The sequence below is a fragment of the Dipodomys spectabilis genome, unplaced genomic scaffold, assembly GCF_019054845.1.
Source record: "Dipodomys spectabilis isolate Male_0828 unplaced genomic scaffold, ASM1905484v1 ptg000098l, whole genome shotgun sequence".
NCBI classification, from domain to species: Eukaryota; Metazoa; Chordata; class Mammalia; order Rodentia; family Heteromyidae; genus Dipodomys; species Dipodomys spectabilis.
In genome coordinates, this window is record NW_024870775.1 from 7,233,353 (window position 1) to 7,253,134 (window position 19,782).

General features: G+C 43.9%; 1 protein-coding gene across 1 annotated transcript; it reads left to right on the top strand.

The window, feature by feature from the left end:
* Window positions 1-1,924: 1,924 nt before the first annotated feature.
* Window positions 1,925-15,712, top strand: LOC122113670 (kelch-like protein 32). The gene is made up of 3 exons (XM_042686732.1): window positions 1,925-2,105; window positions 2,232-2,479; window positions 15,168-15,712. The coding sequence occupies exons 1-3, from the start codon at window positions 1,925-1,927 to the stop codon at window positions 15,615-15,617; spliced, it is 879 nt and encodes a 292-aa protein (XP_042542666.1). The 3' UTR covers window positions 15,618-15,712.
* The last annotated feature ends 4,070 nt before the right edge of the window (window positions 15,713-19,782 follow it).

The following is a 19,782-nucleotide window of genomic DNA, read 5'->3' on the forward strand; positions in this document are numbered from 1 at the left end:
TCACAAACTTGGCAAGAACTCTGCGGCTTAGGGATTTTAAGCACAATCTCTTTTGTAGCCTTTGCTAGCCACCTCTGGCCCTCTTTTAACAGCTACCCCAGATAGTTTACCTCAGGTTTACAGCTCTAGGCCTTTTTGGCAGGTGCCCTGTATCCCAGGTCTCCTAGAGTCTGGAGCAAGCCTTTAGTCCCTTGCAGGCATGTTTCATAACTTTTGGGTGCAATTAAGAGGTCATCTACATACTGTAAGAGAGTCGAGCTAGGGTGAGTGAGACGAAACTCACACATGTCTTCATGTAGTACTTCATCAAAGATGGTAGGCAAATTCTTAAATCCTTGGGGCAACCCAGTCCAGGTCAGTTGCCCGTTGATGCCTTTTTCAGGGTCAGTCCATTCAAAGGCAAACAGCTCTTGGTTCCTGGGGGCCAAGGGCAGGCTAAAGAAAGCATCTTTCAGATCTAAGACTGTATACTACTGTCAGTCTGGTGGCAGGGAACTGAGAAGGGTATACAGGTTTAGAACTGTAGGGTGTATGTCCATAACCTGCTTATTTTCTTCTCTTAAGCCTTGTACTGGCCAATAATCATTGGCCTGCAGCTTGCAAACCAGCAGGAGTGGAATGTTCCACGTGGACTGGCAGGGTCCTAGTATCCCCAGCTCCAGTAGCCACCAGATGTAGGGTGTAATCCCTGTCCAGCCCTCTAGAGGCATGGGGCACTGTTGGACCCTAACTGGATCCGCTTCAGGTTTCAGTTCTACATACACCGCTGGTCTATGCTTTGCCAGCCCCATTCCCTCAGTCTCTGCCCAGGCTTCAGGAAATGTCTGCAGCCAATAGTCTAAGTTGTCTGCCGGTGGCAGCAGCTCTTGAAGTAGTCTATTCATCATCTAAACTTAGGGTTAGGACCTGGATGGGGCGGCCTTGATGATCCAGGACTGAGGTTCCATTCAGTTCGAAATGAATTTGGGCTCCTATTTTGGTGAGCAGGTCTCGTCTCAGTAAGGGTTATGGGCACTCTGGGATGACTGTGAATGAGTGGGCTAGCTGGCCCACGCCTAGGTTCCCTGTTCTTCGGGTAGTCCATGAGTATTGGGTCATCTCGGTGGCTCCCTGTACCCAGGAAGTTTTGCCAGACAATTTGCCTTGGGGCTCAAGTAGGACTGAATGCTGAGCCCCAGTGTCCACTAAGAAATTAATTGGAGTCTCCTCCACTCTGAGGGTTTCCGTGGGTTCAGGGGGGAGAGCCAAACCCTATCCTCCCTAGTCTCTGAGTTCAGCCTCAGTGACCAGCATTCGGCAAGGATCCGCACCCAGACTCATAAGCCTTCCATTTGGCTTTCTTTGGGCAGTTGTTTACCCAGCGATCTGTTCCTCTACAGTAGGTGCACTGATCCTTTTGTAACTTGGGATGCTCCCGCTGACGACCATCCCTACGTTGGTCTTTTGCCAGGTCTTGCAATTGGTGCCATCTTTTACACATGGTTCTGGTTGTGGCCACTAGGAGGACCCTTGCCATGTCCCGAGTCTGTCTCGAATTTTCCCCTGCTCTAGCTCTCCTTTCCTCAGCCCTTTCTATTTCTCTGGTCCTTCTAGCTTCAGCCCTCAGTCTCACTTGCTTTTCTTCTGGAGTTTCTCTGTTGTTATACACTCTCTCTGCTATTGCTATCAGGTCCTGCAAATTTTTCCCCTCTAGGCCTTCTATCTTTTGTAACTTCCTTTAATGTCTGTGCCGCCTGATTTATAAATGCTATTATCACTGCTGCCTGACATTCATTTGCTTCTGATCCATGGGGGTGTATTGTCAAAACGCCTCCTATATTCTTTCTAGGTATGCAGCCTGGGACTCCTCTCTACCTTGCTGAACACCATACACCTTGGCCATATTAGTGGGCTTGCGAGCAGCCACTTTGAGACACGCCATTAGATGCTGGCGATAGACCCGGAGCCTCTCCTTACCTCTTTCTGTGTTGAAATCCCACTCCTGGGGAGATGGTCATGTAAGGGGAAAGGTGTGGTGGATGAGGTCAATGTTTATTGTTGGTTGCCCGTCCTCTCTGGGAATGCGTTTCCGGGCCTCAGCTTGGATTCTCTCCAGTTCCTCCATGGTAAATAGGCCTCGGAGGAGCTGCTGGCAATCGTCCCTTGTGGGCTGATGTGTAAACAAAACAGTATCTAAAAGATTAATAAAATCGTTAGGGTTATCAGAAAATGGAGCATTTTGATTTTTCTAGTTGTCTCGGTCACCAGTAGTGAAGGAGTTGGTTGCCGGTTGCATCAGGGGGTCCGGCTGCCTGCAAGGGAAGCACGGTGGAATCTGCAGGCCCTTGGGGGCCAAGGGAGACTGCCCTGTGTGCCCTCCCCCTCGTCCCTGCACTGCCGTTACTGCTGCTGTTGCAGTCGCTGCTCCAGCCTCATCCAGTTCCGGCAGCTGAGGCTGTGGCTGTTCTGCTATGACATGCTCTGGCGACACAGGCAACTGGTATGGGGAGGGAAAAACTGCTCGGGAAAAATTAGTTCTTCATCAATGCCACCTTGTAAGATGGGGTAAAGGGGTGTCAAAGGTTTGGTGCTGGGCTGTACCCATTCCGCAAAGCGGTCTTGGAAGGCGAGGATCTTTGTCAGCACCTGTCTCTGCCGAGGTAAAAAAGATTGTAACCAGGAAGGGGGGGTCCTCAACAAGGTCTTGCCAAACCAGGATATATGGGATCTGGTCTGGGTGGCCATTAGGCCCTGGGGAGAAGATTACACTCATAAGTCTGTGGATAGTGAATAGGTCAGATATCCCTTCTGCAGGCCACCCAACTTCAAATGTGGGCCACTCCGTACTGCAAAATGTAATTAGGTTATTCTTTTTAATTTCTACACTCAAACTCTGGCCTCTTTCTTTCACCTCCTTAATATTTCCAAAATGGAAAGAAGAGTGGGGGTGGTATAAGTCTATCCCATTTTGCTTGGCAACTCAAAGTAGAACAGAATAATCACACACAAAAGCAAGACTAATACACAAAAAGACAAACAACAGATCCCAACTGTCAACCAGAGGGAGAAATGAAACCAGATGCTGGCTCTAGGCCAGTCCACAGGAACGACCTCCCTTGTCCAATCAGAATTTCCAGAGTTATGGGGGGGGGGGGCTTTCACGCCCTCTTAGAAAGACCTGGAATGTCTTCCAAGACCCCTGATGGAATGTCTTCCAAGACCCCTGACTGACCACCCTCTAGCAGGTCTGCCTGGGTCTTATGTCAGCCTGAACAGATTTTCAAATTCTCAGATTTCCGGCCCCCAAAATGAAACACAACCACACAGAAGTGAAAGCAGACAATCACAACTCACCAATTGGGGTCCAACTCTCTGGGGGATCCCGGAGGAGCCCCCAGGTCTTATGCCCAGATAAGGATCCCTAAAGACCATGAAGGAGCTGACTCCTATGCAATCACACGAAAGTTGTTTATTACAAGCTTGAGCCTGGATTCACAACCATCACCTATGCAGGGGGTCAGAAGAGTTGAGAGCCATGAACCTTCCTTCAGCAGGGTTTTTATAGGGCTTCAGGGACATTGTATACACCATAGCATCACTTAGCAAATCATATCACACCGCAGGAAATTCATAAAATAATTCTAAAAGATGATTAGTTTAACCAGTGGCAGGAACCAACCAGGGACTGGGGGTTGGTTGGTTCATGGGGCTGATGCTCGTGGAAATGACTGGCTAAAGCAGATGATCTGAGCTGCCACCAAGTGGTCTTTATCTTGCAGGAACATTTGGAACTTAGCTGTAGTTAGTGGAATTTTCCATAAAGAGGGTTGTTCCTGGAATTTGGGCTCAAGGGGAATTGCTGACTCAGTTCTTGGAGTTGTTGGGCTCGGACTCGGGACCCCCCCACCCCGAATGATCACTAGAGACCACGACCAATGCAAATAGCAAAAGAGTTGTTTATTTGCAAGCTCCAGCTTGGTCTTCTGTACACTTGGCAACCAAGGCCCCGAGCATAAAGTCAGCACAGCTTGTATAGCATTAAACAAACAAGTTTAGGGGATTTCCACACAAGCAGTTACATGATTGGTTGATATTCACAGAAATTGTACCATTGGTCCACGTTTAGCAGTTCAAGGCCTGCAAAACCGCACTATCCTGTCACTGGGACATCTGGCACTCGGGCAGTCTATTTTCTCCTGATTGGCTGTTGTAAGGGGCTATGTGGAGCTTATTTGTTTGACTGGAACTTCTGCAGTCTTTCCGAGAATTGTTTTTCCCTTCGATGTTATTTTGTGAACTGTCTGTCACAAGATGATGGTGTCAGCTCAAAATGGAGTTATCTTAGTTCCTCAGAGTTTGGGCTCAAGGGGAGTTGCTGATACAGTTCCTGGACTTTCAGTTATAGTGCCTTAACTGGATGAAATCTAAACCTAAAATGGCTATATTCTATTTTATTCAGGCCTCACACCACAATAGCTGAGCAAGGAAGGCACTGAATTCATGATAGAGAATTGAGTGATTCTGTGACACCGACAATTTCATATTTAAGCTCCATGGAAAGTTTCTGCAATGCTATTTCTTAAAAAGAAATCAAATCTGAAGGTGACAATGCTGGAATCTAGTCTTGGAAATGAATATTGGCCATTTGAGTCCTACTCATTACACTTGGTCCATGTCTTAAACACATCACACAATCATCAGATTTTGTTTTCTTTTTATCCTGATTCTGGGTCTTGAACTCAGGGCCTGGGAACTGTCCCTGAGCATTTGTGCTCAAAGCTAGTGCTCTATCACTTGAGCCACAGCTCCAATTCCAACACTTTGGGTGGCTAATTGGAAATAAGGTTCTCACAGCCTTTCCTTCCTGGGGCTGGCTTTGAGCTTTTAACAGCGATCCTCAGATCTCAGCCTCCTGAATAGTTAGGATTATGGGCATGATCATCAGATTTTTATCGAGTGACACAGTTGATCAGCCTGTAGATGGGGAAGGTGACATACCATAAATTTAGTAAGGTAGTGGATGGTATTCTCAACATCACAAAGCTTATAAATGTGTGTAGAGAAGACACCACATTAACTGAGCAAGGACCATGCTCCAGTCACTGCATTAATTGTCCACAGCTCACAGTGAATCCACTTTCTGGAGAACCATGCTTGACTAAATAAAAGTCACTTCAAGTAAGAGTTGATATGTCTATAGTCTTTACACTGGCCCTGTTTTTTTAACAGTGAACTTGAATACAACTGTGACTTAAGAGCTTGCCATGGGGAGAGGTTGACTCATGTCCCATAACACAACATCTTCTTCACCCAGCTTTTCCCTTGGGCCCTGGCATACCCCTTCTTCTCCTCCTGGGAGGATTCTCTTGAGAAACCATAAGCAAAGAATCCCTGTCTCAGGCAGGGACTCTCTAACCAGCTAACATTGGCTTAGCCAGAGATAATTCGTGTTCAATAGCATTTATCCATGGGACAGATGGAAGCAGAAATTTAGCCCAAACCTGTGGGCCAAGGTATACTATTTAGTAGAGACTTGGGAACTTTGGCCCAAAGCTGAGATTCAAAATGTAGGAGCACCACGCTTCAAAGCTCACATCATCTGTGACAGTGGGGTGCTGTCTCCATAGAGGACTGAAGAGGATCTGCAAGGCCAAGGTGAGAGACAGGAAGCCAAAGTGGAGGAAAAGACACCGTTTTACTTCTCTATCAGGAAGAATGACAGTTTGTCATTTGCAGGGAAATGAGTGGACCTGCAAAAACAATCATGCACAGTGAAAGAAGTCAGGCCCTGAGGGACAAAGGACTCATGTTTTCTCGCAAGTTTGGAAGTGAAAACTAATATATAAATATATATAAGCATATATAGGGTCATATGCATATACACACACATATTAAAGTAGATACAGGGTAGATACAGGGGAGAAGTCCAGTGGAATAAGTCCTTTAAACAACTCAACAGTTTAACAAAATAAATATCAAGAAACTGGAACATGTTTGGGGAGCAGAGGTGAGGGGAAGGGGAGGAAGGGGAGATACGTGGGGAGAAGAATGGATGAATGCATTTCAGAATATTCAATATATATGAGAATGAAATCTGGTAAATTTAGAGGATGGCTGGGGTTGGGAGAGATGGTGGAAAATAACAGAAGGGGTGACTCTGATAAGATGCATTGTACTCCCAAAGTGACATGCTGAATCTTAACTCCTCTGTCCAACCACTTCAAGATAATGAACCAAAGAACTAAAAAGATAAGTCTGAAAAATAAATAACGTATAGCTGTGTACCAGTTTCCTCCCTGAAGAATGACAAAACCACAAGCAGTTTGTTCAAAGAAAAGACTTTCCCTCAAGGATCAGAAAGTAAATTGTCCCCCAAGTTGTAGAACACATTATCTTCCTACAAACAGGGCCATTCTGCTAAATCTCCACAAAGCAACCTTTCAGAAGCAGGAAAGGAACACTAATGCAACACTGCCCTCTAGTGCTCACTCAAATCACTGGCCCCTACTGTCTCAGTAATGTCCTGTGTAGCAGAAGCATCCAGCCCAAGCATGTCTCCATGTCTCATCTCCTTAGCTTCCTTGGCCGTGCGTACTTCTCAAATGGTTTTGGGTTTCATAACCTTCCTTGACTCTGAAATATCACCAATCTATGACATTATTTTATTATCTGTGTGTGTGTGTGTGTGTGTGTGTGTGTGTGTGTGTGTGTGTGTGTGTGTGTGTGCGTGCAACTGTCCTTAAACTTGAAATCAAGGGCCTGGGCATTGTTACTGAGGTTTTGTTTTGTTTTTGCTCAAGGCTAGTGTTCTACCACTTGAACCACAGCTTCAATTGATTTTGCTATTGTTGTTGTTGTTGTTGTTGTTTGTTCACTGTCACAGGACTTTTCTGCTCAGGCTGGCTTTGAACCATGGTCCTCATATCTCAACCTCCTGAGTAACTAGGATTAGAGGTGTGAGTCACTGGCGCCCAGCTATATGATACATTTTTAGTCAACTTCAACCTACTACCTCCATCTCATGGACACCCTCCTCTCCTCACCCCATTTAAGCAAAGGCTGCTTATGAGAGGCTACCCACCGTTTATCACCTTACTTGGACCCCCACACTCAGGCCAGACTTACCTCCATAAACATGCCTTCTCATCCCAACTTCCCGACTTTGAGCCACCATAGCTTTGACCTCCACCCCAATGTGGAGACAACTTGCTTACTCCACCTAATGGCTTTAGAACAAAAGACCCAGGAGTGGAAAGGAATGAACTGAAGAGGAAAAGAGGAACCTTGTTCACTTTCTAATACTACAAGAAACTGACAAGCTCTTTTAAGCCTGAGATCCCATCCTGGTCTGTCAACCATATTTATCTAAGTTTCCCTATTCTAACAGCCTTTAGAGTTCAATATGGAATACAACAGATGCAAGAAAATATGTTTACAGACATGCAGAAATATCAGAGAGGTGATGATACATTCAAACTAAGAGTAAGAAAACGAATTATGTTAAATATATGCTTCAAAATGATAAAAAAATAAAAATTTGATTTATTTTTCTAGGCACTATACAAAGTCAAAGTAAGTTAATGTAATCTTTGTCTAAAAGTCAAATGTGGATCTGAAACCGGCCCATGCAAGGAGTGACCACAATGTCAAAAATATTTAATTCCTGGGACCTCTGTGTGGGAAGAACATTGCTGGACAGCATTGCAAGAAAATATACCACATCAATACTCTCTCTCTCTCTCTCCCTCTCTCTCTCTGTCTCTCTCAACTCCCTCTCTCTCCTCTCCTTTTGTCTTTCTTACTCTTTGAAGTTTCTCATTCTCTCTTATCTTTGTCTCTTTCTCTCTCTCTCTCTCACCTCTCCCTGAATATGTCTCTGTCCTATGTCCCTCTCCCTCATCTTTCCCTCTCAACTCATATCTTTCAATCTGTCTTTCTCTAGCCTTCTCCTCTCTCTCCCTCTTTTCTCTTTCATCTGTCTCTCATCTCATCTCTCTTCTCTATCCTCTCTCTTCTCTCTCATCTCTCTCCCTCTTTTCTCTTACATTCTCCTCTCTCCTCTCTCCTCCCTTTCTCCCTCTCTCTCTTCCTCCCTCTCCCATTCCCTCTCTCTCTCCCTCTCCCTTCCTCTCCTGCTCTCCTTCCAAACTACCATGAATTGAAGACTTCATTCCACCTAGTGGTTCCTGCTATGAGGTTTCAGTCTTGTCTCAGGCTATGGGAATAGATTCCCGCAAAATAAAATATTTCCTCCTCTACAGGGTTTATCTCAGCAATGCAAAGTTACTAAGTGGATGTCCCCTTGGCAAAATGTGTTAACTCCCAACTAGGCCTTTGGGTTCAGCTTCCTCTGCTGGGAGCTTGTGGAACAGCCTGAAGTCTCCAGGCTGACAGGCAGTCACCATGAGGTGAGGATTTTGGTGAGGACTGAGTGAGGATTTTCCAGAAAGTGCCAGGGAAAGAACATGGATAGATCTATTTATTCTTTTCCTTTTCTCAAAAGTGGTGCTCTACTGCTTGAGCCACAGCTCAACTTCTGGCTTTTTGGTGGTTCATTGGACATTAAATTATCATGGACTTTTCTGCCCAGGTTGGCTTTTAACTGTGATCCTCAGAGCTCATCCTCCTGAGTAGCTGGGATGACAAATGTGAGTGACTGGTGCCAGGGCATTTATTCATCTTAATTCAGGGCCCAGTGAGTGAATGCCTTGGGTACAGTGCCAGGGATGGAGCAGGAGCCACATAGCCCTATTTCTCTGAAGCAACTGCGTGAGAAAGATACATAAATCTGTTGGCTGAAGATGTGTGTGTGTGTGTGTGTGTGTGTGTGATTTCAAGGGTAAAAGGAGTCCTATACAGTGGTAATCAAAGAAAACAATGGCAGTAAGCCTGAATATCAGCAAGAGTCAGAACCTGGAGGCAAGACCGTGGAACAGAAGCATAAAGGCCAGTGAACTCCAGTATATTCCTGCCATCTCCCATTCACTTGATCAGGCACTGTCAGCTAGGACTCATGCTTGCATACCCACTATACTTGTAGAAACCGAGACACAGCAAGAGGCTTCCAGAAAGCTATCTAGTAATGAAGACAAAATGCTGGCTGTGTATTTAATAAAGAAAGGAGATTGCAAATTGCTCGGGTCTACCATTGTTTGATAGATGGTACTCCCCAATGGATGTCAGTAGAGAAAATAGTGGGATTTAGGCCTGCAGCCACACCTGGAGATGAAATTCTGATTCCTCCACCAAATGACTTCTACGGAAGCTCCAAGATGTTTCCCACAATGAAGAGTGACATTTGCTCTCAGCAGGAAGAACAGAGGATATAAATCATATGAATAGAAAGGGCACTGGCATATAAAACATTCACCTCCAGTTTCTCCGTCAGAGCAGTGGGCAAGGAATACATTACTACATTACTAATGCTACCATACTTCAAATAGTGAAATACTGCATTAATGGTTGCTATTGATGGCTTAATGAACTTACTCAAATCCCAAACTTTTTCTATACATAACATTTTTGTTATATGTGGGGCTTGAACTAAGGGCCTGGACACTGCTCCTAAGCTCTTTGCTCAAGTCTAACACTCTACCACTTTGAGCCACAGCTCTACATCCAGTTTTCTGGTGGTTAACTGGAGATAAGAATCTTATGGGTTGCCCATGTAATTGTAACCCCTCTGTACAGTATTTTCACAATAAAAAAAAAAGAATCTTATGGACTTTTCTGCCTAGGCTGGCTTTGAACCATGATTCTCAGGTCTCAGCCCTCTGAGTAAGAACCACCAGCACTAAGTATATCTTTTTTTAAGCAATGGAATCTCAGTAGAGCTAAAATTCTATCATCTTCCTCTAAAACACATAGTTGACTGCTATACTTTCATTACAAAAACTAATTTAATGTCCTTTTTTGCCAACTCTACCCATCTCCACGCCATGGTCAAACTAGTTGAGATTATTTACCAACAAAAATAGGCTTGGCATTCCTTAAGACTAGAACAGGAAAGCTAAAAACTAACAATTTGCTTTAGTTGAGGTTTATGCTCTGTTGTTCATCTATTGAATTGAATAATAGCCAAGGAAAGAGTAATTATCTGCCCTGTGCTAGTGGCTTATGCCTGTAATCCTAGTTGCTCAGGAGGCTGACATCTGGGGGGCCCAGTGTGAAGTCAACCCAGGCAGGAAAGTCTGTGAGACTCTTATCTCCAATTAACCACCAGAAAACTAGAAGTGCAGCTATGGCTCAAAGTGGTAGAGTACTAACCTTGAGCAGAAAAACTCAGTGACAGCATCCAGGCCTTGAGTACAAGCCCCCAAAACAACAAAATATAAAGTAACAAATTAAATTAACATATATATAATTCAAATATACATTAAAATATATAATATATAATTAAAATATATAATTAAAAAAAACAAACAGAGCCAGCATGATGCCTTGACCAACACAATCTTTCTCTAGAAGGAATGATGAAAGGAAACAAATCTTTGTGAATTTAATTCTATATAAGATAAGGACTTCAAACATGCCAAGACTGGCATATGAAAAGCTGCACTGCACACGTTCCAGAATTTAGTGTTCGCCAGAAGAATGTTCTAATGGTATCTGTTCTCTCATTGAATCATATGCTCATTGAAGGCATTGTGTATTTTTTTTTTTGTTTTTGGTATGAGACTGGAACTCAGACTCAGTACCTGATATGTTCAGTCATTGGCCACCGCTCTACCAACTGAGCCATGCCCTCCAACCTGAGCACTGTGTACTTTTAAAGATCCACTGTATACAGAGTACACAGATGAGAACAATCAGATAAAATGCTGGGTTTCAGATACACAGATGAGATCATTCCAGCATATTCAAGTACAAATTAATCATGAGGTATTAGAAACATACAACTCACATGGACACTACTTTCCCATCTCTTTAAGGAAAGGTAAAAGTTCAGTTTCAGATAACACACAGAAATCCTGTCCAGGTAATTGGCAGTTTTGTTTTGCTGAAGGTCTAAGATATCACACTGTGTTAGAAGATGGAGGAGATTAGGTTAACAGTCAGGAGTACTCAGGTATGCTTGCTCTGATCAGAAAGGGACTACCTGCATAACCTGTCAGGCTGACTAACCTCCTATTATTAATATTTTTGCGAAGCTTCTAGAACACACCAAATGTAGTTGCAAAATAGCACACAACTCGGACTCTGATGGTGATGAACAGAGAAACCTCTGAGCCGGGAGCCTGCACAAAGATCCCACCCCCACCCCTCACTCTCTGAGCAGAGGGGCTCCATCCCACCAAAGCCACTCGGCCACACGCGAGAACCCCAGAACTACACGGGTCTCCCACAGAACGCCAGAGCAGAAGACCTGCAAGGTACTGGTGCTGATCCAGGTAAAGCAAGCAGAGACAAACCCCAGTGCTCAGAACCTGTACGGAGACCCCTCCCCCACCACTCAGCCAGAGGCCAGTGCACAGCCTGCACCTGAGGAGTGGCCCATCCCACGGCACTGACCCGAACAGCATCCACAGAGGCAGAGACAGAGGAGAAGCACACAGAGCCAGCACCGCCCTCTGAGCCCACGAGCATCTCAACTGAACTCTGACTGAACTACCTGCATCACACAGAAACAACAACTAGCTCCAGGTGAGTATCCACAGCGCACAGTGTATCCCTCCTCAAGGGAGACCAGAGCTTGTGGGAACCCCCAGGTCTTGACCCAGACCCCTACCCCAACACCTGAACTACAGGATCCACTAAAACTGGGAACTCTTCCGGAGCTCCACCAAACTGTGCAGCACACCCAGCCAGCCACCCTAGATCAAGAGCACCCCCGGAAAAGATCTTAAACACCCAAGCCAGGAACAGCACCTCTGGGTCACAACCGCCAACAGTGGAAGAAACCTGAACTGTGTACTCCAGGCTGTGTAACCCAGGTGGGATACAGAGCAGCACAGGTCCAACTGGCATGCCCCAGGCCAGGACCAGGAGCCAGGACCAGGCCTGGGGATGTGGTGCCTGAGCAACACAACCGACTTCTCCTTATTGAAGTCAGAAGCTGAGCATACACCTCAGCAGAGGAGGGAAAACAGGGAACTTCACCCCTGGGAATCACACCCATGACAGCAAAAGACCTGGGTGCCCAGGGCAAGAGAACCAGAAGTCCAAACCCCACCACAACCCGACCCATATATCCCAGGCCAGGAATTGAACAACTCAGGCCGCCCGCACCTGATAATAGTCAGGAGCTCAGGCTGGTAAGGTGACTCAGTGGCAGAGTGCTTGCCTTGTGTGCATGAGGCCCTGGAGCTGATTCCTCAGCACCACATAAGCAGACAGGGCCAGAAGTGGAGCTGTAGCTCAAATGGTAGGGTGCCAGCCTTGAGTGGAAGAGCTGGGGGACAGCGCCCAGGCCCAGAGTTCAGGCCCACTACCAGCCAAAAACAAAAAAAGTCAGGAGCCCACAGCAGACTCTAGCAACTGGGAGAGTACATCCAGGACACTCATCTCACCAAGAGCACCTGGAGGAGTAAACAGGAGAAGTCTAAGCCGCTCAGTCCTTCTAAAGGCAGGAACGGTCAGTGATCTACAGCAGAGAGCCAAGAGCCCTACGTGGGTCAGACCAGCAGCTGGAGGTCGGCCGCCAACAGAACTGAGACTAGGTACAAACTCTCTCCACCAACTCAGAAATGGCAACAAACCAAAGACAGACACTTATTGACCAAAACAAAATTTCAGATAGTCTCCAATAATCCCTGAATCCCCATGCAAAAATTACAGAGAAAAATTACAAGGTTTATCAACACCCAGGATAGCAAGCTATCTCCAAAAGCCAGCAGCCACCCAGGGGAGAGCCCTAGTGGGAGCAAAGCAGGAATGGAAGACAAAAGCTACATCCAAGAGATACTGGAGGCAATGACTCAAGAACTAAAGTGAGAAATAGACCAGAAATTTAAAGAACACAGGGACAAAATGTCAAAAGAGATGCAGGATCTCAAACAGGAGGTGCATGAAAAAATAGGGCAGTGCACACCTAACTAAGAGATGAGATTACTACAAAAATAGAGGCAGTACACACCTCACTAAGAGATGAGATTAGTACAAAAATAGAGGTAGTACATACCTCATGAAGAGGTGAGATTATTACTTTTAGACCCAACATTGAATCAGTAAATGAGTCCATTTCCTCCATGCAAACCACAATGGAAGCCACAGTTAACAAAGTGAACGAAATGGAACATAGAGTGTCAGATGCAGAAGACAGAATGCACCAACTGGACCAAAAAGTCACAGATAAGGAAAAATCACTTAAATTATGCCAAAGGGAAATCCAAGAGCAAGCAGATAGTGCCAAGAAATTTAACCTTTGTATAATTGGAGTGGACAAAGGTGAGAAATATCAAAGCAAGGGAATGCAACACCTATTCAACAAGATTATCAATGAAAATCTCCCTCATCTTAAAAAAGAACATCTTACCTACGTTACAGAAGCATATAGAACTCCTAACAAGCAGGATCCTAGGAGAAACACTTCTTGGCACATTATAGTATTCATATTCGATGGAGAAATGGACATTTTGGCTTTTTTTTTTTTTTTTTGGCTGTGGAGTCTGAACTCTGGGCCTAGGCACTGTCTTTCAGCTCTTCAGCTCAAGGCTAGCATTCTACCACTTGAGCCACACAGCGCCACTTCCATCTTTTTCTGCTTATGTGGTGATGAGGAATCGAACCCAGGGCCTCATGCATGCAAGACAAGCACTCTACCACTGAGCCACCTTCCCAGCCCAAAATGAACATTTTTAATAGGAAAGAAAAATTAAAGGAATTCATAAACAATAAGGCAGCATTACAAAGAATAATAAGAGGGGGAACACAACCTGAAGAAAGAAACCAGGAATGGGTTATGAGTAGAAGTCTAACTTAGTAAGCACAGGAAGAAAGGAAAGAAGAAAAACTTAGGAAAACAGGGAATGACAGGAACCACAATGCATCTCTCTATAATAACCTTAAATATTAACGGACTTAATTCACCAATCCAAAGAAAAAGAACTGCAGATTGGATCAGAAAACATGATCCATCCATCTGTTGCCTTCAGGAGACCCACCTCTCAGCTAAACATACAAACAAATTCAGAGTGAAGGGTTGGAAAAGGATCTACCAATCAAATGCCCCCACTAAGAAAACAGGAGTCGCTATCTTGATATCTGACAAAATAAACTTTTCATTAAAATAAATACAAAAAAACAAGGAAGGGCACTACCTGTTAATAGAGAACAATCCAAGAGGAGGATATTACCCTCATCAATTTATACTTTCCAAACATTGGAGCACCCAAATATGTTAAGCACATACTTTCAAACTTACAGAATAAAATAGATCCAAATACAGTAATACTAGGAGACTTTAATACCCCACTCTCACCAAAGGACAGGTCTACCAACCAGAGGATTGGCAAAGAAGCTACCGAATTGAGGCCATACTTCAAGCGGAATTAACTGACATCTACCGAGTATTTCACCCTAAAACAACATAGTACTCATTCTTCTCAGCTGCTCATGGAATTTTCTCCAAATAGACCATATCATAGATCATGCAAGGAACTTAAGCAAATACAAGGGGATTGACATAATCCCCTGTATCCTATCTGACCACAGTGGAATCAAGGTAGTTCTCAATAACAAAGCATACTGCAGAAATTACTCAAATACATGGGTAACTGAAGAAATTAGAGAAGAAATTAACAATTTCCTACAATTCAATGAAAAGGAAGACACATCACCAAGAAACTTGGGGGACACAGCAAAAGTAGTCCTGAGGGGCAAATTTATTACCCTCAGTGCCCACATCAAGAAAATAGAGACTGATCAAGTAAATAATCTCATGTTGCAATTAAAACAGCTAAAAGACATGAAAAAAATGGAATCTAAAGTTACTAGATGTAGCCAGATAATCAAATTAAGAGCAGAAACTAATTAGAGAATGGGAAAATTATAAATAAAATTAATAAAACAAAAAGCTGGTTCTTTGCAAAAATAAATAAAACTGATGGACCTTTGGCAAGATTAATTAAGAAAAGAAGAGAGGAGGACTGCTAATGTGCTCACTGTTATCTCCCTCTCCCTCTCCCTCACTCTCTCCCTCTTCCTCTCCTTTTCCCTCTTCCTCTCCCTCTCCCTCTCCCTCTCTTTAGAATGAGTGGATAAGCTGCAGCCCCATGCTACAGAGAAGAGTCTACCATTCCAGGGCAGCCATCCAGAGGAAGCTTTATGTTCTTGGAGGCAATGATCTGGATTACAACAATGACCGGATTCTTGTGAGTCACACAGATTCTTATAACATGGACACTGATCAGTGGACCCATTGCAATTTTAACCTGTTGACTGGCCAGAATGAATCTGGAGTTGCTGTCCACAATGGGAGAGTATATTTAGTCGGTGGATATTCAATTTGGACAAATGAGCCTCTGGCTTTTATCCAGGTTCTAGATGTAAGCAGAGAAGGCAAAGAAGAAGTATTCTATGGGCCTACACTACCTTTTGCTTCCAATGGAATAGCAGCATGCTTCCTTCCAGCCCCATATTTCACATGCCCCAACCTTCAAACTCTTCAAGTGCCTCATCACAGAATTGGTACCATCTGAAAAGCCAATGCTCTGTTAGTAACCATCACCAATGGAGGAAAAAATAACTGTGACTTCCAGATAGTGGACTTGAAACTCCTCAGTGCTCAATGCTCCCTTGTATTATTTCATGGGTCTTTAACTACAGATAAAAATTAGCAAAAAAAAAAATTCTTTTTTGGGGGATGGGGGGTGTCCAGTTGTGGGGCCTGAACTCTGGACCTGGGCACTGTCCCTCAGCTCTTCAGCTCAAGGCTAGTGCTCTACCACTTGAGCCACAGCACCACTTCCGGCTTTTTTCCTTTTTGCTTATGTGGTGCTGAGGAATCGAACCCAGGGCCTCAGGCACGCAAGGCAAGCGCTCTACCACTGAGCCACTTTCCCAGCCCGCAAAAAAATTTCTAAAGTACATTATTGGGAACTTTTCTCTGTGTATGTCAACATAAAGTAAAATATGTTTGACTTTTATTGTGGTGTATCTTAGTGCCAACTGAATAATACATTGTTTTTTCATGGGTCTTTCAAACATTCTTTGTACATGTTCTCAATGTGCACTGTCTAGGACATGAAACTGTTAGTTAAGGCAATTTTTTTCATCCATTAGTTACCTTAAAATCTTTTATACTTGCTCCCCTTACTAGTTCAACATTGGCTTGTAATTTTTTTTTCCAAATTTAACATGAAGCCTAGCTCAGTAGATATTCAGCATTATGATGTTGTAAATCCCTGGTTTGGGGATGAGTGTGATATTGGCTTCGTAGAATGAGTTTGGGATAGCTCCCTTCTCTGTTTCTCTGAAGAGCTTGAAGAGTATGGGTATTAGTTCTTCTTTAAAGGTCTTATAGAATTCTGCTGTGAATCCATCTGGTCCTTGGCTTTTTTTTGTTGGAAGACTTTTGATAGCTTCCTGTATCTCGTTGTAGGATATTGGTTTATTCAATTGGTTTACTTCTTCTTTGCTCAGTTTGGGTAACTTGTATTTCTCTAAAAATGCATCCATTTCTGCCAGGTTTTCTTCCTTTATAGAGTATAACTTTTGAAAGTAGTCCATTAGGATTGTTTGGATATCTTGGGTAGGTGTTGTGATTTTTCCCGTGACATCCCTAATCCTGTTATTGTGGGCTTCCTCTCTTCTTTTTTTAATTAATCTTGACAACAGGCCATCAATTTTATTTATTTTTTCAAAGAACCAGCTTTTGGTTTGGTTAATTTTGGCTATAATTTTCTGATTTTCTAATTGGTTAATCTCTGCTCTTAATTTGGTTATCTGGCTCCATCTAGTAACTTTAGGATCCATTTTTTTCTTGTTTTTCTAGCTGTTTTAACTGCAACATGAGATTATTTACTTGGTCTGTTTCCATTTTCTTGATGTGGGCACTGAGGGCAATAAATTTACCCCTCAGTACTGCTTTTGCTGTGTCCCACAAGGTTCTTTGCGAGGTGTTTGCATTTTCATTGAGTTGTAGGAAATGTTTTATTTCTTCTCTGATCTCTTCCGTTACCCAGGCATTGCTACGAAGTGGCTGTTCAATTTCCATGTATTAGAGAAATTTCTGTGGTATGCTTTGTTATTGAGAACTAGCTTGATTACACTGTGGTCAGATAGGATACAGGGGATTGTGTCGATCCCTTTGTATTTGCTCAAGTTCTTTGCATGAAGTATGGTATAGTCTATTTTGGAGAAAGTTCCATGAGCTGCTGAGAAGAATGTGTACTGTGTTGCTTTAGGGTGAAATGCTCAGTAGATGTCAGTTAATTCCGCTTGAAGTGTGGCCTCACTTAATTCGGTAGCTTCTTTGCCAATCCTCTGGTTGGTAGACCTGTCCTTTGGTGAGAGTGGTGTGTTAAAGTCTCCTAGTATTATCGTATTGGGATTTATTTTATTCTGTAAGTTTGAGAGTATTTGTTTAACATATCTGGGTGCCCCAATATTTGGGGCATATAAGTTGATGATGGTAATATCCTCCTCTTGGATTGTTCCCTGTATTAATATGTAGTGTCCGTCCTTGTGTTTCTCTACTGATTTTAATGAAAAGTTTATTTTGTCAGATATCAGGATAGCTACCCCTGCTTTCTTACTGGGGGCATTTGATTGGTAGATCCTTTTCCAACCCTTTACTCTGAGTTTGTATGTTTGGCTGAGCGGTGGGTCTCCTGAAGGCAACAGATGGATAGGTCATGTTTTCTGATCTGCAGTTCTTTTTCTTTTGATTGGCGAATTAAGCCCATTAATATTAAGAGATAGTATAGACAGATGCACTGTGGTCCCTGTCATTCCCTGTTTTCCTCAGTTTTTCTTCTTTCCTTTCCTCCTGTGCTTGCTCAGTAAGACTTCTATTAATGCCTGTCTGGGTGCAGGTCCCAGTTCCTGGTTGCTTTCTTCAGGTTGTGTCCCCCCTCTTAGTATTCTTTGTAGTGCTGGCTTAATGTTTATGTATTCATTTAGTTTTTCTTTGCTATTAAAAATTTTCAGTTCTCCGTCGAATGTGAATGCTAGCTTTGCCGGGTATACCAGTCTGGGTTGGCAGTTATTGGCTCTCAGGGCTTTTCCCAGGTCTTTCTTGCATTCAGTGTTTGTGTGGAGAGATCTGCAGTGATTCTAATTTTTTTCCCATTGTAGTATAGCTCCTTCTTCATTTTTGCTGCATGCAAGATTGTTTCCTTATTCAGATCTATCATTTTTACTATAATGTGTCTAGAAGTGTTTCTCCTGGGCTCTTGCTTGTTGGGTGTTCTATACACTTCTGTTATGTAGGTAAGATGTTCTTTTTTGAGGTGGGGAAAATTTTCACCGATTATCTTGTTGAATAGGTGTTGCATTCCCTTGCTTTGGAATTCCTCACCTTCGTCCACTCCAATTATACAAAGGTTAAATTTCTTGGCACTATCTGCTTGCTCTTGAATTTCCCTTTGGCTTAATTTGAGTGATTTTTTCCATATCTGTCACTTTTTGGTCCACTTGGTATATTCTGTCTTCTGTATCTGACACTCTACATTCCATTTCGTTCACTGTGTTAACTGTGGCTTCTATTGTGGTTTGCATGGAGGAAATGGACTCCTTTATGGATTCGATATTGGTTCTCAAAGTACTGATCTCACCTCTTCATGAGATATATACTGCCTCTATTTGGGCATTTATCTCACTTCTTACTGAGGTTTGTGCAGCCTCTATTTTTGCATGCATCTCCTGTTTGATATCCTGTATCTCTTTTGATAATTCATCCTTGTGCTCTTTCCATTTCTGGTCTTTTTCTCGCTTTATTTCTTGAGTCATTGCCTCCAGCATCCCTTGGATGTAGCTTTTGTCTTCCATTCCTGCTTTGCTCCCACTGGGGCTCTCCCCTGAGTGGCTGCTGGCTATTGAGGATAGCTTGCTATCCTGGGTGTTGATAAACCTTGTAATTTTTCCCTGTGATTTTCACATGGGGGTTCGGGGATTATTGGAGACTAATCTGCAATTTTGTTTTGGTGTGTCTGTCTTTGCTTGGTTGCTGATTCTGTATTGGTAGAGAGAGTCTGTGCCTGATCTGGGTTCTGTTGGGGGCCTACCTCCAGCTGCTGGTCTGACCTACATAGGATTCTCAGCTCTCTGCTGTAGATCGCTGGCAATTCCCGCCTCTGGAAGGGTTGAGCAGCCTAGACTGCTCCTGTTGTTCCCACGGGTGCTCTTGGCAAGACTGGATGTTCTGGATGCATTCTCCCAGATGCTGGAGTCTGCTATGGGCTCCTGATTCTTTTGTGTTTTAGCTGGTTGTGGGCTTGAACTCTGGGTTTGGGTGCTGTCCCTCAGCTCTTCAGCTCAAGGCTGGCACCCTACCATTTGAGCCACAGCACCACTTCTGACCCTTTCTGCTTATGTGATGCTGAGGAATCAGATCCAGGGCCTCATGCACCCAAGACTAGCACTCTACTGCTGAGCCACCTTACCAGCCTGAGCTCCTGCCTACTATCAGTGCTGGTGGCCTGTGTTACCCAATTCCCAGTCTAGAGTATATGGGTCGGGTTTTGGTGGGGTTTGGGCTTCTCTTGTCCTGAGCCTCCAAGTCTTTTGCTGTCACAAGTGTGCTTCCCAGGGGGTACAGTTCCCTGTTTTTCTCCCCCCTGCTGAGGCATATGCTCACCTTTTGACTTCAGTTGGGAGGAGTTGGTTGTGTTGTTCAGGCGCCAGATCCCCAGGCCTGGTCCC

Coding starts and splice junctions, on each gene's coding strand:
- LOC122113670 (XM_042686732.1), top strand. CDS start 1,925: ATGCTGGCGATAGACCCGGAGCCTCTCCTTACCTCTTTCTGTGTTGAA. Junction 2,106..2,231: donor TTCTCTCCAGTTCCTCCATG/GTAAATAGGCCT, acceptor TGATTTTTCTAG/TTGTCTCGGTCACCAGTAGT. Junction 2,480..15,167: donor TCTGGCGACACAGGCAACTG/GTATGGGGAGGG, acceptor CCCTCTCTTTAG/AATGAGTGGATAAGCTGCAG.